The sequence below is a fragment of the Plectropomus leopardus genome, chromosome 1 (genome assembly GCF_026936395.1).
Source record: "Plectropomus leopardus strain MGB_pleo_1.0 chromosome 1, ASM2693639v1, whole genome shotgun sequence".
In the NCBI taxonomy this organism is placed as follows: domain Eukaryota; kingdom Metazoa; phylum Chordata; class Actinopteri; order Perciformes; family Serranidae; genus Plectropomus; species Plectropomus leopardus.
The window spans coordinates 17,861,425-17,878,963 of record NC_142176.1 but is presented as its reverse complement, the minus strand read 5'-3'; the positions used below and the strand labels follow the sequence as shown (position 1 = coordinate 17,878,963).

The following is a 17,539-nucleotide window of genomic DNA, read 5'->3' as shown; positions in this document are numbered from 1 at the left end:
TGGGTCAAGAGCTTGATCTTGGACTTTCCATAATTCATCAACTGCATCTTTCATTTGGCTCTCTCTGATCCCTAAATAGCCTGTAGAGTCAAACTCAACACCTCCAGTTTTTAAAATGAAGACATACTGTATGTTTAAAATCTTACTGACAATATTTTTTTTTATATCAGTGACTTAACATTTATATGACACAAATGGTACTTCTGATGTAAGGAAAAAAATCTGTATTTTTTTAACTTTTAATTGCCTGATTTTACTTACTACTCATTGTTACATTTGTGGCCATGAAGTGTTTCCATTTTGCTGTAAAGAACATCTCTTTGGCTTGGTAAGTGCTGTATAAAAAGTTTATTATTTTCCTCAGTTTAAGTATGTCAGTAACATCTGATATACTTGACATTTATAAACGTGGAATTAAACTTGGCTTTAGTCAGGGTGTAGTGGGAAGTGTTACCTGACACTGTCTGTGGTGGGATCAGTTGGGATCAGTGACCTCAGGATCTAGAAATAGGTCGCTCAAGTGCTTTTTCTAGATCAGAACGTGTCATGTATTTGCTTGACCAGAAACATTAAAACTCATATTACTTTTCACTGGAAGTCTCCTCAACAAACAAGCTACAAGGAACTGTCCTGTTTTAATACTTTTATGCAAATCCAGCTGATGACTTGTAACACAAACTGGTTTTTCTGCCTTGTGACAGTGCATTTTATTATGGTAATTGCAATGAGTGGCATAAATAGGTTTGGCAAACTTATGTAATCTGTTTGGTGACAGGACTGATGAGCATGACGATGATGGGGGAAACAAACTGAGATCTTAAAATAAACTGTCTATTAACTACTGTCAGTGACAAGCAGGATACGTAAATATGATATCAAGTGACTGAACTCTTCCAGGCTACTTCACATGTGTAACACATTTGGCAGCTGGGTCAGAGAAGGAATTTCAAGAACTGAGATTGTGAAACACTGAAGATGTCTGAGAGCAAGCAGTGTTACCTCATCCTGCTATCGATCCTGAGAGTACTGTGGGGGGGACCAGGGTGGGCTGGTTTGGTCAGTTTTCCACTCTCTGCCCTTTCTTCACCACACTGGGATAATTTATGTACAGTACATAAAAGGTTACAGGGATAGTTCAAGTTTTTATTGGGGGGGGGTATCCGTTATCCGTTGACAATATAAATGCATTAGATGTAAGTCCGCATGCTCCCAGTTTGGAGAAGCAGGCCGGCAAGTCATGTACTGCTGTTGAGAGGTCAGCGACAAAACTAAACCCTTCTAAACCTGAGCAAATTTGCTTGCTTTAAAAAACATGACAGTGGTGAGCACCTGAACAAGAAATGGCCCAATAATTGGCAAGAAATTAGGAAGACATTAGGAGAAAATTACTAGAAAACAGCAAAAAAAGAAAAAAAAAAACCTGAAGTAAGAGCCAAAAAGTATTATCTCCTTATTTTCTTCTCTGTAACATACTTTTAAATATATAATTAAGAGAATTGTAAATATAGCTTCCTGGACACATATTTAAAAAACTGCAGTTTTGCGGGACATTTCTTGCCAAGTGGTACTTTATGTTTTTCCTGTGTTCTGAAAGAAGTCAAACCATTTCCTCAGGTTTCAGCAATTAAATGCTTGTGAAAACCATCTAAATGCAGCACAAGAAAACTGACGACAGTCCAGGGGTTAAAGGGTTGATTAATTAAAACTTGCTTAACTGAGCTATTATATGTCTCTCTCGCCAGATGCCACTGAGAAAAAAAGTGATTTTAGCTCCCTGAACATAAGAGCTGCTGGTCTACATCTGCCCCAAACAGTTAAAAGAGCTTGTTCAGATTCACCAAAATTGTACGACAGATCAGCAACTCCTGTGTTCAGAGATTTCTCCATAGGTTTTGATGGCTTTGACGACAGAATAAATAAGTAACTGAAGCTGTTCACAGCTTCCCCGTAGGAAAGGTAAAGCAGTAAAAATGATCTCAATTTAATGTTCACTTAAACTTTTTTTAGGTGGCTAAAATCTGTTTTGCTGCTGACCCCTGCCACTGCAGTACATTGTTAAACTTCAGGGTTTAACTCCAGTTCACTTCCCGAAACTGGGAGTATAGTGACTGACATCTACTGTACACAAACAGACAAAAAAAAAAAATCAAAAACCAGAGGACGGCAGGTAATATTTCAAAATTTTATTAACGAACATAATCTCTGAGGAACAACAGCAGTTCTCGCGCTCTCTGTACATGCAACTGTAGAAAATAACAATTTAGAATTTTTACTTTTCAGTTTTAATCTTTTTTTCCCCATCCATCCTCATTTTCAGTTTCTCGCATTTTTGTTTTTTTATGCCTTTTTTTGTCTTTATTTTTTTTGCAGGAAATCAACAACAGCTAGAGGTGAAAGTACTGGATTTCTGTTACAGCACTGACAATAGCATCAACAACCCTCCCCCCTCATATACCCCACCCCCCGCCCCTCTTAGCTGCTCCAACAATATGTACACAAATAAACTACATTGTACAAATAAAAAATGTTACATTGTTACATCATAATCACCTGCAGCAAGCGCACGCAGCTCGTTGCTGTTAGAACCCCACATTCTACGCAATTTTTCAGACTAGTACAAAGAGTAGGGTGCAAAACGTCCTGGGAGGTTTTATTTACAGAGCTATGTACAGTATGTCTCTTTCACGCATTACATGGAGGAAAATTTACACAGCGGAGACCAACTTCAAAACAAAACATACCACAGGTGTCAGAAAAAAAAAACAAAAAGATAATAAATAGGTTATTTCTCACCAATTAAAGAGTAGTTCTCCATGCTTTTTATTAGTCATTTTCCACTCTAAAAAAGGAACAAAGAAATAGCTACAGTCTTGGTTTTAATTAAAAAATAAACAAAACTAGAAATAAAAAGGCTTGAAATCGTGATTCTATAGAATGAAAAAATAGCAATTATGTTTATTTATGTCCAGTAAGAAAAAACAACAAATAACAAATCTAAAATAAACATTATGAGTGAATGTGAGGAGAGTAGAGGTAATATGTTGCTGACTGAGGTGGCGTCAGGCTAGCATCTGTATCACCACGGCCAAGTGCTCTACTGTGCATCTGAGGGCTGATGTTTGTTTGTATTCAGTTTACCCAGAAATCAGTTTTTGTTAGCTGAATATTCACACTGGAGAATCAACGCTGATGGATGTGTTTAGTCTGTTGTTCTGTGCAGCGGCGTGTCGACCATCACCATTTCAAGCCTTTGTGGTTCAAATAAATGACTGATTACAGAAGTAAAAACAAAGGCAAGGGCTTCAACCGTTAAAAAAGGTGACACATGAAAACGGAAAAACACACTTGATGTTTTGTAAACAATAGTGAGAGGGTGTGGTCGGTCTGGGCATAGTAACGGTATACATTCTGCTCGATAAGCAACGTGATTGACATGCCACTGGAGTTTATGCTTTGTACAGGAACAAAAAAAAAAACAAACCCTAAAGATAAACACAACAACATTCAAAACTACATACACTGAGCTAAAAAACACACAAGGATTCTGTGAACAAAAGACACCCTTAAACCTCGTCCCCCAAAAACTGTGTAAGAAATTAAAAACAAAAAAAAAAAACAGGGGTTTTTCAAAACTTTCTGGCTATTTGTATCCAAATATTTATGCCTATGTATACCAACCAGGATGTGTGTATCATACCCAGGACTATACATCTAGCCACCTTGTCTGCACAGTGTAATAGCAACAACCATTGCACTTGACTAGACATACCATACACAGCTATGCTGACTGACAGTGTGTAAATAACTTAAACGTTTCAGGTAATATTGCCATCAGGTACATGAGCAGCTCTCGCACACAGATGGGAAAGTCTGTGTGTGTGTGTGTGTGTGTGTGTGTGTGTATGTGTGTGTGTGGTAGGTCGGGAAAGCTTTTCAAAAACCAGTAAAAGATATAGAATCAATACAGGTCATTACAAATCAACAACTGGGATTTTTAAATTGAGGCTAAAAAAAAAGATCTAATCAGCATTAAGCTATTTATTTCCCCTCTGCCGTTTGTGTTGATGTCTGTCCACTTTTTGGTTCATTCGGAGAAGATTTAAGTCTGTCTGCTTGGGCCTGACACAAGAGCGTGACGACAGAGTCATGTGAGGAAGTAACATTTAAAATCCCTGACAACACTAGCCAAACCCCATGTGGATAAAAAATTAGAAGGCCGATGCGACTCGAGCTGAATTATGATTTAATATAATGATTTTGGTGTTGTGCTGGAATCCTATAAGGGATGTGAACTCCCTCTAACCTGTGATAAAAATGTTAATATAGTTAAAAACACCTATTCAAGTGAAAAGGCCACAGGTCTAATGTGAAACCAATTAGATTCTTGACACGCTGGCGCCATCTAGTGATTTAACTTGGAACAGCAGCTATGAAAATAAGCTGCTCACTTAAATTGGACAAAGGGGCAGACAAACGGACAAAACAATGTTAAAAATATGGAATGCAACCTTTCACTGTTACACTTCTTCAGTCTATTCAATGTGAAAAGCGACAAAGCCGGGAGAAAAAAAAACACGTAATGAAGCGCTGAAAGACGTCCTGTTGGTTTTGTGATGATGAATTATTTTGACCATTTTTTTTGTAAATTAAAAGCACTGAAAATGATTTTGAAACTACATTAACACGGTACTCGTGAATGACATCTCTCTCACTTTCATCCCACCCATATATATCTATGTGACTTTGCCCAACAATGAGTACATTTTTTTTTCACTGAAAAAGGCATTTTCTTGGTTCAAATTTTTTTCAGATATAATTGTGTAGTAAAGCAATGAATAATAATCCTCTGTCTATTCTTTAAATAAATCCTCAACAACTATTCTGCTACATCTGAGGGACTATATGGTGGTTTTTAAATCCAGAAGTGTTCTCTGTCAGCTATTTGTGAGTTGTGGTGATCCACGTCCAGGTGAGTTGCCTTACCTAACCCTGAACTGAATCTACAGATGGGATCATACAACTGTGCACTGGAGTCTTTCAAATACTGACAGAATCGTGTACACATTTTGGCCCATGGATATGAGGGGGGGGGAAGTGCTGCCCAAAAGTGAACTGTACATAAAAAGATACTTTTTTATTTCTTTTATGTTTTTTCTTTACACTTAACTGAGTGATATTACAGTACATAGGTTATTTACAACTGTGCAGTAATGTGTGGCAAAATAAATTATCTAGAAGGCAGCAAGAATACATTGGTTAACGAATATAAAAACTGTACATAATTTACGGAATACAACTTTTTTTCATTTTTCTTTTCGTTTTTTTCCATTAAACTAATATTGGCTCTGTAGTGTTTCAAGTCACTTCCTCAGAAACAATGAAATGCCCAAGTAAAGAAATAGACAAAAACAATATTTTCTCTCCTCCTGCCAAACCACAATTTCTCAATAGTCTCTTTGAATCTCAACATTCGTTATGTTTGTTTCTTCTGGTTGTCCTGTGGTGTTTTTGCAGTCCATGGCGGTCCGATGTGTTTGTGTCGGAGCAAGCAGGGTGGCTGAGGAACACTCCGGTCTGTCCTCAGAGATCCATGCCCATCCTCTTCTGTTCAGCCAGGCTGAGAGGCTGCACGGTTAGTCTCTTCCTCTCAGATGCTGGACCCTGACGTGCACACACATCGCTAGCCCTCTGCTGTGTTCCAACCTGCTGCAGGCTCTGTCGCACTACTGTTTAGCTAGGCCTGGTGCAGCGTGAACAGAGAGGGCGTCCTCTGGGTATACGGTCTTACAGCCCCAAAACCATCAGCGGCTGGCTCTATCTTCCTTGTCTGTCCATCCCAGCTGTCTTACGTTGAAGATCCACATGATGCACCGCGGCACTGCTGACATCTTCTGGGTCAGCGCTGGACTCGGTCTAGTTCTCCTGGCCCACCTGGAGCCCTGGGTCAACAGGGGAGGCTTCTCCTCAGTCCTCCCTCAGGACAGGCACCACGCTGTTGGGAGAGCTCTTCTCTGACGCCTCCTCCCCGTGGTTGTGGTGGTGGGTCTATTGAAGCAGGGACCAAAAACGAATGCAGAAAATATATCTCTGTCCCCCCTGTTGCACCGAAACTGAGCGCTGAGGAGTTGTGTCCCGATGTCAGAGCCTCAAAGCAAAAACTGTTTCTGCTTCTCACACTCTGATCAAACAAAAGTGTAAAAACTTTGAGGATGAAAGTGCAAGTTGTGTGTTTTCTTTTTCCCCAGTAAAAACATGTTTCCTTCTTCACGGAAGGGAATCCAGAGCAAGTTTTTCATCTTTACTCTTTTTCTATAGAATATAATTTTTTCCTGTCTAAAGTCCTCTTTCAAACTTGCTAGCCCTTTCCATTCGTTCTGTTCAACGAAGTCTCTTTGAGAAGAAGTAATTCGGACAAAGTTTGCTCTTCATCTGTGAGCACAGGTGTGTCATGCAGGCAGCAGGACAAAGTCGTCGTTGACATCGACCATTGGCACGTAGAAGGAGGGCACTTCGTTGACACAGAGGGACTTGTGCCCTGCCGGGTCCAGCTCCTGGACCTTCAACTGCCACTCCATCCTTTGCACTGCGTTGAGGGCTGCTGCCTCGTGCTGTTGCCGCATCAACAAACATGTCTGAGGGAAAAAAGTCAAAGCATGAATCAATTTGGTATACAGACAAGATTACAGTATGTAGTCCCTCCAGGATTTTGCGGACTGTTTTTAGGATTTTTGCTAACTTAAATTGATTTCACAGCAGCTTTTGCGATGCATGTTGCTGGATTTTTAGGTGTTTTTTGCAATGAAATTGAGAGGGCAAGTGAAACATGCAAAAATAGTGTTGATGCTATGAGCATTCAGTGTTTCCCCCAGAAAACAGAACCTATTTGTGATGGTGAGGAACAGCATTTGACCTACTGTTGAACGACTGTCTCTGTGAGTTGCTCTCCTTCTGCTCTCTCTGCCCATTTAGTACCAGCTAACACAATAGCAGTGGCCAACATCGTGTTGTTAAGTGTTCCCAACAATCTTACACTGACATCGAAGCGGCTAAACTCTGTAGTTAAACACTCCCATCGGAGTGATTCTCAGAGTAGACATAGAAAGGGAAAGTGAGCGGGGAAAAGAGGGGCTGAGCAAAAAGATACGCTGCGCACAGCTCTACAATGAAATTAGATTTTATCTGTTTTAAATACTCTAATTTTCTGTGATTGTGGTGGCATAAATTGCAAAGTTGCCCAGACTTCATATGGCTTGGCTGAATTTGCATTAATTATTGCAATCACAACATCCTGGAGGGGCTGGGTATCAATCCCTTTAACCAGAGACATATTAAGTCCCTGCAGAGTAAAGATACTTACCTTCATGCGGTCATATTTATCATCCACATCCTGTATCCAGGAAATAAACTGCCGAGCGTTGAAGCGATCTCTCACAGATTTGTTCTCATCACCCTGAAAACACATATCAGGATACCATGTAGGTTAGGTAATGAGTTATGTGATAATTGTCTGCCTCTTATAAAATCAGTTACAGCTGACTGGTAAATTAAGTGTTTATTTCAACATTTCCTACCTGGCTCTCTGATGGCATATTATACACTTCGGAGTCCAACAGCATGGTGCAGGCGCTGAATGGCACTGCCTGATTGGCTATCGTCCTGGCTGCTCTGCAGTGGACCCTCAAAACCTCCTGCTCACATGAAACTATCAGCTTCTCCTGTGAAAAATAAGCCAAAGAGAGAGAAAATTAATGTTTGATGTAAAGTTGGGTATCAGGCTAACCGATGAGCTGGTTGGTGAGGTTAATAGAAACGGCTCTAGATCAACAAAGCTGTTACGAATGTCTCACAGAAGTGGTCATCACCTAATTAATGAGAGAGATGAAATAGATTTGTGTCTTCAATTCATTTCAGCTCAGTCTAGAAGTAGAGGTTGTGCAGATTTCACTTGAATTTCTATTAAAAACAGGCTTTGATCTTTCATCAGAGAAGTGCTCATAGTGATCACGTGTCTTGCTGTATGTATAACAGGAAGGGAGCAATGAGTGAATTAAGGATAGAGAATTAAAAATGTTTTTCTTACCCGTTCTATGCTGTGTTGCAACCTGAGCTTCCCTCTCACTGCCTCCTGTTGTCTGAAGAGCTCCTTCAGTGGTTCTGACAGCGATGGAGGTGGGGCAATCTGACGAGCAAACACAACATAGTATCAAATACCTTCTGACCGTAATTACATCAGACACTGTTAACACGAGTTCAGTTAACATTTAATTTTGCAGTGTATGATGTCTGAATTGCTTTACAGCTGTCAAAGATAAGTTATGAGAATTAAGCTGCGTTAAACGTCATCACTACAGCTCTGATCAGGCCTAAAATATCAGGCTGAATGCTACATGAGCCGCACGGTTTCTGTCGAAGCCCACCGAGCCCCACCCACGGCAGCAGTCTTGGGCCTGATTCCAATGTAAGACTTTAATTTCTAACTTTAAAAAAATCGTATTAAATTGTATTTTATATAAAATATTTTAGTATGTTAAAACATTTATTACAAACCACTGCTTCTATTCTTTCATGTATTATTTTAGTAGTCTGTTGTCTCGTGCATGACAGGTTCAGCAGAGTGGGCTGTGCCCTCTGTGCATCTAGTGCAGTGGTTACCAACTGGTCCAGCCATGGCATCCACAAATTAGATAAATTCAATATTCAATTTTACTTAACAAAAAGTAAACCACACGTTCACTTAAAAAAAAAAAACAATAAATAAATAAACACACTGGAAAAAATACAGAAATGTCAGTTCAAAATAAAAGCTCTGTAGCTGGGTTAAATTTACACACATTTTGCAATCTGCATTTTTTAAAAATCCACACACAAATCACACAATAAAAAGCTACACATAATAGCACATCACATGTGAATGCTTGTCAATTTTTTTTTTAAAGTGATAAAGTCCAGAGTTCAAGCTCAGTGAGAAAAAGGGAAAAGGTGAAGACACCATAACTCACCACAGGGATGTGAAGCTTGCTGAGGGGCTTGCCATCCAGCAGGTAGGAGCCAGTGTAGGTCACATATTCAGCGTAACACTGTGGGGCCTGTGGGGTGATGTAGCACAGAATCTTCCTCTTCTCCTCAATCTTCTTCCTGATCTGCAGGTACTCGAAGTACGGGTTGGAACGATCGCTGTGGTAGGGCTCAATATCGTCCAGCTTGATGGCATTAACCACTACAGCCAAAGTCTGTTGAATCATTTCTCTGGTCTGCTGCATGGCCGTGCTCACCAGCTGGACCTGGACTTGCTGCCCAGCAGAACGTGCAAATTTCCTCTTCCGTGGGTGCTGGGTCTGAGATTCCTCATCGTCCACCGGGAGAGAGCGACCCTTTGTCGTCTTACTGATAACCACTGGCGCAGAAGTTGTCACAGAAGCAGATACAGACACAGCTGCATTTGTATTCGAGGAGACGGTGAGCACAGATTCTTTGTCCTTCTTCAGAGCTGGGAAAGAGGAGGCTGAGGTGGGTGTCGGGGTTCTGGTAGGAATCGGGTTAATGGTCACTGTTGGACTGGTCGTTACAGGGGTGGCAGTGGCAGACGAGGTTATTATGCTGGAGGTAGGAGGGACAGCAGCAGCAGAGGGATTGTTCTTGGCGCGATTGCGGGTCATCCTTTGAGGGATTTCATCCACCTTCTTGGGGATATCTACAGGGGTGGACACAGTGGTCAGGGTTACTGGCGTTAGCTTGGTTGTGGTCTCCTGAGTGTCTGGTAGTTCCACTGCGCTGGAGAGGGGGACTGCCACCGGGAGCTGAGGAAGAGGACTGCACGACACGGGTTCTGCTACGGGCTCAGACATCTCCTCCTGTCTCACCTCTGGTTTCACAACGGAAACTGAATCCATGGGTAGCTGCAACGGCTCTGTGAGGGAGTGGATCGGTATGTGGTGTTGCTGACTAGCGTCTGATTTCACAGATGAGTACAAAATACTGGGATCTGACTCATCAGGTGCTCCGTAAGGTCCTTTTCTTTCCAACTGCTGTGTTAGAGACAAAGAGCTGTTGACAGGCAGACTCTGAGGCTCAGGGTCCAACTCTTGCTGGAAGTTGGCATGTGGTGACGGTACAACTAAGTTTTGTACGGTCGGTAAACCTAAGTCTCCATCAGGGAGTGAGGTCTTTGCCAGGCTTGGTAAGTCCACCTCCATTATATCTGGGTCATCTCTGTCTGTGATGGTATGTCTTATGTGGGTTGGCACACTCTTGTTGTGCTCAGCTAGATCTGGCTCTCTAGCCTCCGCTTCTTCTGACTTGTCTGGTAACGGTAAGTCAGGCAAGGAGAACGGTCCCAGGTCATCCAGCTCATCTGTGTCAGCTGAGAACGGGTCTGCCCAGGGCACCACAGGCTCGGGGCCCACAGCTGGAGCCATGTGGCTCTCAGTGGTAGCACTGAAGCCGTGCGTGGCCTGTCTGCTGTCAGGTTCTTCACATGGAGACTCAGTGTCCATCTGGTGACTCTCCTCCTCCATGCCAGGCTTGTTACAGTCCTGGAAGAACGACTCCAGCCTGTTGGAGGATGATGAGGTGTTTAAATAGTTGGGTTCCTCATCAATTGCCGTGTCAGGCCTCTCTGGAGATGGGATCTCAGCCACAGCCTCCTTCTCTTCATCAAAGTCCTCTGGGTCCTCTTTGTGCCACCTGTTCCAGTTAGCATAAGGGGGAGTGACAGAGGGGTGTCCAGACAAGTGCTGCATCTCATTGTCTGAATGGTACGGACTGGTTATTTTGGAGACGGCAGCCTCTATCTCCCCATACGTCCTGTGGGGAGATTTAAGGTCCATATCAGCGTTCCAACCCATGCTGTGGTCAAAACAGTTCTCTACATGGTTGGGTGCAGCATGTGCAGGGGAGAGCTCTTGGACCTCTGGTTCCTGCCGGTCTGGAGACTCTGCAGGCCAGCTCTTCCTCAGAGGGTCCTCAACTGGAGGGGAGAAGGAACACGGCTCTCTTGTTTGCTCCGGCTCCTCCACCGCACAGTGGTCTCCATCAGCTCTCTCATCCATATCGCCATCATCCTCAAAGTCCTCCTCTTCTTCTTCTTCTTCTTCGTCGTCCTCCTCTTCCTGCTCTTGTTCTTCAGTGACAGAAGGAAGATCTGACAGGACCAGGTTAGGCTCGCTGTGGTGAGGCTCAGAAATGTCATCTATGTCCAGGGGCGGCAGAGCAGCAGGAGCTGGGGTTGGTGGTGCAGCAATGTCAAAGCAGGGTTCCTGGGGGTCTGGCCTGTGGACTGGTGTAGACGGTTTTGGCAAGAAACTGTTATACACACTGTCAGGAAGGTGTTCATTGCCCTCAGTGCCAGAAAGAGTTGGTGCTGCCACATCTGGTGTCGGATGGGCTGGCTCCCGCCGAGGGGACAACATTCTAATGGGGGAAAAATATGGAGATGGCAGACACTCCAGTCTATCCACAGTTGCTGATTTGTCCTCAAGAGTCTGGGAGGAAGATGACGGATCAAATTCAGCTGCCGGATCGCTCTGCTGTCGAAGGAACTTGTCAGCTTCAGCCTTGAACTCATCCTCCAGAGGCCTGCGGACATCAGAAGATGCAGAGCGGCTGACAAGTGGTAGCTGGAGGTTTTTCGCAGGTGTAGGACATGTGCCCTCCTGGAAACTCTGGGAGTTAGAGTACCTGCTGGGTGGACAACAGAAAGTCAAGACATTAGAATATATGTAATTCAACAGAGAGCAAGAGTTAAAATCAGGGTTCCCACACATTTTCACTGATGGGTTTTTAAAAAAAAAAACGTTTCCATAATATTTTACCCTATTCCTATCACTTTAGTTAAGTAGTTTAAGATGGGTGGGCCTAGATAGCAATACAACCACACATTATTAATATACAAACTTTCCAGGCATTTGCAGATAATCAAACTGCTGGCACTTTCTAATATAACTCCATTGTTGAGACTTTCCATTGCCAACTAGCTGCATATGTCTGCATAGACCAGACTGGCACAGACGGGAAATTCGCAAAATTTTGAGGCCGAACCTCTATTTGGCAGATAAAAACACAAACATTAAGCTGTTTTGCAGCTTTCCCTGAACCTGAGTGTTCATAAAACTTTAATAAATTAAGGTTAATCACCATTTTGCGCCTTCTAATTGGATGAGTGGCCCAACACAAGGGCCAGTTACTGCTTACGAGTACACCTACATTTGACTGATTATCCAGGTATCGTTTGGGTAAGTGTCTGTAAAAAAACAACCTGATAAACAGCCAACTGTTAGATCTACGCTGCAATTCAGTTGGAGAGGACAGTTTTCTCTTCCTATTCTCTTCCTGTTTCAACATGAGCATTTCCCCAAAAGGTGATGCTGATCTGGTCTATGTGTATCATGTGATACCTGACAGCTCAACAGTTGCACAGTGCAGCGCTGGATTTTAAATTGGCAATACAAGGAACATATTTTGGGTAGCACTAGACATGTTTAGGGATTTTTATTAGTCTTATTAGTCAGTCGGTCGATAAACAGAAAATCAATTGCCAACTACTTTGACTAGATTTTATTCTTAAGATTTTGAGTTTCTTGGATGTTGTTTTTCCTTTGTGTTTCTAGACAATTATTTTTTTCTCTGTTTTTCTTTTGAAGATTAAGTTTTAAGATTTAAGATTTTTTTAAATGTTTTTTGAGTTTCTGGGGTGTTTTTTCTTTAATTTTGATTTTGGGGTGTTTTTGTCTATTTTATAAATAATTTTGAGTTTTTTGGGTGTGTGTTTTTTTTTTTTGATTGATTTTTCTGCATTGGGTACTTTTAGTATATTTTACTGATTATACTTACTTTTACTTAAGTGCCATTTTCAATTCAGGCCTTTTATTTGTAACATAGTGGTACTAGTACTTATACCTAAGTCAAGAATCTGAATACTTTGTCCACCACTGCTTATCTCCTAACTCATTGAGGAATTTCATGACAATGGGAACCCTGTTAAATAATCAAAACAGTAACCTCAAAAAATACATCTGAATGTTCAAATACCTTTCAAAGAAGGATGGCGAGCAGGCATTCATTGACATAGTCATTGCAGATGAGTTCTGGCAGTCCAGCCCGTCCAACATAATGTCAGGGTAATCCTCTGCACTACAAGACGGGGTCCGTGGAGTCTGCATTACTTCCTCGAAGCTCGGGCAGGAGATGACAGGAGTCGGTGTGGGGACACCAGTCGGCCTGTTTTGATCTGGCCTGGGAGAGGCGGGGAGGTTCTCCTTCATTTGGTGGCCAGCCAGCCAGTCCTTTGAGTTTTGGCTGTCTGTCGGCTGGAACTTCCTGCTTGGGGACATCATTTGAGCCGGGAGACCGACATCCTTCAGCTTCTTCTCTTTAAGACCAGACTCCAGACTGTTGGATTTCTTTGTGGAGAGCTCACTGCGGTTTTTCCGCACTTCCTCTGTGGACTTGGTCTTGTCCTTGAGTTTCGGGTCCCCTGACTTGGGTCTCAGCTTCTCCATCTGCTTCATCCTCTCTTTGTGTCTCTTGTGGCGCTCTTCGATCTCCTGGTCTTTCAGACTCAACATCTGACCAAAACTTGTCATTTGATAATCACCGTCCACCAAGAGTTTTTCACGCGGACGGTTGTCTTTTCTCACTGTGTCTTTGGACTGAGTGAGCTTTTCATTTTCATCCTTCGCTTTAGATTTACTGTGATCCATTCTGTTGTCTTTGTCCAATGTATCCCGACTTCTGTCTTTTTTCATGTCAAATTTGGGACTGTCTTCTTTTGACCTGTCTTTCAGAACAGTGACCTGTGGGCTATCTTTCAACCCTGACTTCACATCCTCTTTAGAGTGTTTAAATGACCCAAAGCCATCAATGTACTTGTTCTTCTCCTCTTTTATTTTTTCCTTATGTTTCTCCTTTTTCTTTTTGTCCTTTGTCCTGTCACTGATGACCCCAGTTGCTTTGTCTTTGTCCTTTTTGGACATCTCTTTTTCAAATTCCAATGTTTTATCAAAGTCATCATCTCCGTCACCCTTACCTCCATATGGGAATGTGTAAGGGTCTGCCTCTAGAGGCATGGGCTCTTTCTCAAAAGGTAGACTCTCTCTGCGGCTGTACGACTCTCTGATCTCCTCCGTCTTATCACGTTTGTCTCCTTTCTCCTTCTTGACCTTTTCTTTCTCCTTGTCGTGGCTTTTCTTGGACGAAGATGAGGAGGAATGTCGATGCCTTTCTTTCTCTCTGAACTTGTCCTGGGGTGTAGATATGGACAGAGAGTCTCTCCTGTCCTCAGTCACATCTGTCAGGCTGATGGAGTCATAATAGGTAGTAAGGACTGGCTCGTGGCCTCGGTCAGTGAAACTATCTGAAGAGATTTCACTGTTCTTGTCGTTGGAGTCGTCCTTGTAGTCATTCATAGCTTCCTCCTCTAGTTTTTCTAAGAGGGACTTTTCATTCTCACCACTTTTCGAGGGTTTCCTTTCCTTTGAGTGGTCCAGTTTATCTTTATATTTTGTCTTTGTCTTTTCCTCACTGGTGTCCCTTTTGTCCAGCAGTTTCTGCTTATTTTTCTTCTCTTGATTTGAGTCCACTGACATTCTGTCTTTTCTTTCCTTATGTTTCGCATCTACAGAGTCTTTCTTGTCTTTGTTGTGTTTCTCAAGGGAGCCCTTCCTCTCTTTACCTGTGTCAAATGTGGCCTTTTCTTTCTTCTTTTCTTTGTGTTCTTTGTCCTTTGCCTTTTCGGTGTTATGTTTAGCCTCTGCTGAAGATTTTCTTATTTTCTCTGAGGGGAAGTGATCCAGCTCATCCTGATCAGGTGTTGAGTCTTTTCTGATGGAGTCGGATACAAGTGCAATGCCACCATTGTAGCTGTCCTCATCATCATCACTCTCATCAGTGAAGATGTCAGCTATCTTGTACCACGTTTTCTCCCGGATTTTCTCAGGTTTTCTTTCCTCTTTCTTTACCTCCAAGAAATCCTTCTCCCTGTCAGCGTGTTTGTCTTGGGAGGCCTTTTCTTTCTTGTCCTTGGTCTGTTCTGAGGACATCTTTCGATCTTTGTCTTTGCCATGAGACTCCTTGTGTTTGTCTTTGACTCCCTCCTTTTTGTCTTTGGTGCCCCGGTCTGCGTCCTTTTCCTTGACAGTTTTTTCTGCAAAGCTTTTCTCACTTTTATCCTTCTCCTGATCAGCTCCTCTGTCTTTTATTTTCTCTTTGTGCTTGTCAGCTTTCGTCTTTTCTCGCTTTTCTATCCCCTCGCCCTTCTTTTCTTTCTCCTTTCCAGAGTGGTTTCTTTCTCTGTCGCCTGATTTGCCAACAGCATCAATGTCTTTGAAGAAAGTATCATTGCCATATTCATCTCTTATAGATTCCTGCTTGATTTTTATGTCCTTTCTTTCCTTCATGAAGTCGTATGAGTCTTTACGGTCTCGACTGTTGTCTAGAGAGTCTTTATCTTTTTTGTCTTTGACTGTTTCTGTGGACTCCTTCCGCTTCTTCTCTTTTTCGGCGGAGTGACTGGAGTTTAATTTTTGTTTTTCTGACCAGTCCTTCTTCTTTTCATTTGTCTTTTCCGATGAGTCTTTGTCTTTCTTCTTAGAAGTGGCCTCTTTTTCTGATCTTTTCTCATTGTGATCTGATTTCTTGTCCTTGACTTTGTTTTCTTTCCTCCTCGTCTCCTCCTTAACGGTCTCAACAATTAGTTTAACAGCGTTGTTGGCTTTGTATTCCTTGTACTCTTTGACAGGTGCGTCCCAGCTGTCTTCTCCATAGGAGGAGTCAGAGGACATCTCAGAGCCCCATCTGTCATGATGGTCATCTGAGGCACTGAGCTTCGTGTCCTCTAAGTTCAGGAAACGGTTGTTGACGTCATAACCTTCATACTCAGACTCTTCCTTCTGTGCTTTGTCTTTTTTACATTTCTCCTTCTCCTCCTTGGTGTTTTTCTCCTTGTCTACCTTTAGATGTTTTTCCTCTTTCTGCTCACTTTTTCTGTCTGTTTTTGAGGACTTCTCCTTGGACTTTTTCTTTTTCTCCTCTTTGTGAGCCTTTTGTTTATCCTCCTTGGGCTTCTCTTTCTCCTTGACGTTTCTCTCCTTGTCAGATTTTACAGGCTTCTCCCTCTCCTCCTTATTCGTCTTGTCCTTGGCAGAGTCTTTTGTTTTCTTATTTTTCTCCTCTTTTGCTGTTCTGTGCGGATCTTTTCCAGTTGACCAATCCTTATCCTCAGATTTACTTTTGGAAAGCCTATCTTCCTTTTTTGAATGGTCTTTTTCGTGTTTGGATAACTTGACTTTGCTCTCAGCTGGTGATTCTGACTCAACAATTAGGGACTTTTGCCTCGAATCGTCAAAATCAAAAGAATAGCTTTTGACAAATTTCTCATTCATGTCTTGATTGAGCACTAGACTCGGGGCTTTGTCTTTTTCCTTATTTTTGTGCTTATGCTTTACTTTATGCTTTTTCAGGACTTTGCCATCTACATCTGTTTTGGACACTGCACTGTCTGCGTTGGAGTTTTTGTAGAGCTCAGAATTTTTCTTGTCTACTGTGCTACTGTGCACATTGTTATTCTTCCTTTTGTTCTCCTGCGCTTTCCTCTTAACTTGTTTTATTGACTCTACACTGGAATCTGCAGAGGAGTAGTCAGACTCACTGGACAGTCTCGTTCTGACTGAATCTGAGAGAGAACTGACATCTGACCATGTAGGAGATGACACAGTCTTCCAGCCATCTGTCCTCCACTGCTTTGGGTGCTGTTCTGCTAACGATGGGACTTGTTTCTGAGAGTTTAGGTTTCCATGGGAAGATGAAGAGGATGCATTAAAGCCAACAGAGTCTTTCAGGCTCGTTGCAGAAGAGTCCTTTATACTGTTCGAGCCCTTATCATCCTCACTCTCCATATCTCCACAATCAGAGTCAGATGTACAGAATTTGTCATTGACTTTACCAAACCTGACTTCTTTACTGACATTATTTTTACTCTCCTTCTTCCGCTTCTTTTTGACTTTATTCTTGTCTTTTTGTTGTTTAGAGCTCATGCTGCCAGAGTCTCTAGTCTTGGTATTTGTTTGCTGGGCTTGTTGCCGCGGCGTAGGCGCTGGCGTGAAACACGTCCTGTCGTCCTCATCTGAACTGTTACTGTCAGAGATGATCCGCCTGACAGTTTTCTTTGGTGTGAGCGAGTTGCTTTTGGAATAGGTTTTGACCTCCATTTTGGGTATGGAGATGAAACTGTTGGCCTTGGTGACCGTGTCCTTACGGAAGTCTTTTTTCAAGAGGTGTTTATCGTCCACAGGAGGAACACGTTCCTCCTCATCGTCCTCGTCAAATTCGTATTCATCTTTGACTGGTGTGACAGCAGATTTTGGAGGGTCCACGGTCTTTCCTTTCAACTTCAACTTCTCAAACTCTGAGTCTGTGTTATTGCCATCGACAGAGCTGGACGGGGCAAACGAGGGGGCATCTTCCTCCTCCGAAGATTCTGCAGAGAGGACAAAGAGGTACGATCAATACACGGTTTAATTCAACACTTACAGCCCAAGCTACAATA

General features: G+C 42.4%; 1 protein-coding gene across 2 annotated transcripts in view; it reads right to left on the bottom strand.

Annotated features, from left to right (window-relative positions):
* Window positions 1–2,168: 2,168 nt before the first annotated feature.
* Window positions 2,169–17,539, bottom strand: part of ankrd11 (ankyrin repeat domain 11) — a 128,561-nt gene continuing 113,190 nt past the window's right edge. The window contains exons 9-14 of one of the 2 annotated variants that reach the window (XM_042493521.2): window positions 13,027–17,470; window positions 9,000–11,679; window positions 8,081–8,179; window positions 7,572–7,715; window positions 7,358–7,450; window positions 2,169–6,632 (exon numbers count right to left, since the gene is read on the bottom strand). In XM_042493521.2, coding sequence (XP_042349455.2) covers window positions 6,447–6,632; window positions 7,358–7,450; window positions 7,572–7,715; window positions 8,081–8,179; window positions 9,000–11,679; window positions 13,027–17,470 — 7,646 coding nt within the window. In that variant the 3' untranslated portion in view covers window positions 2,169–6,446. The remainder of the gene's footprint in view (window positions 6,633–7,357; window positions 7,451–7,571; window positions 7,716–8,080; window positions 8,180–8,999; window positions 11,680–13,026; window positions 17,471–17,539) is intronic. The other variant, XM_042493530.2, reaches the window with a different exon arrangement.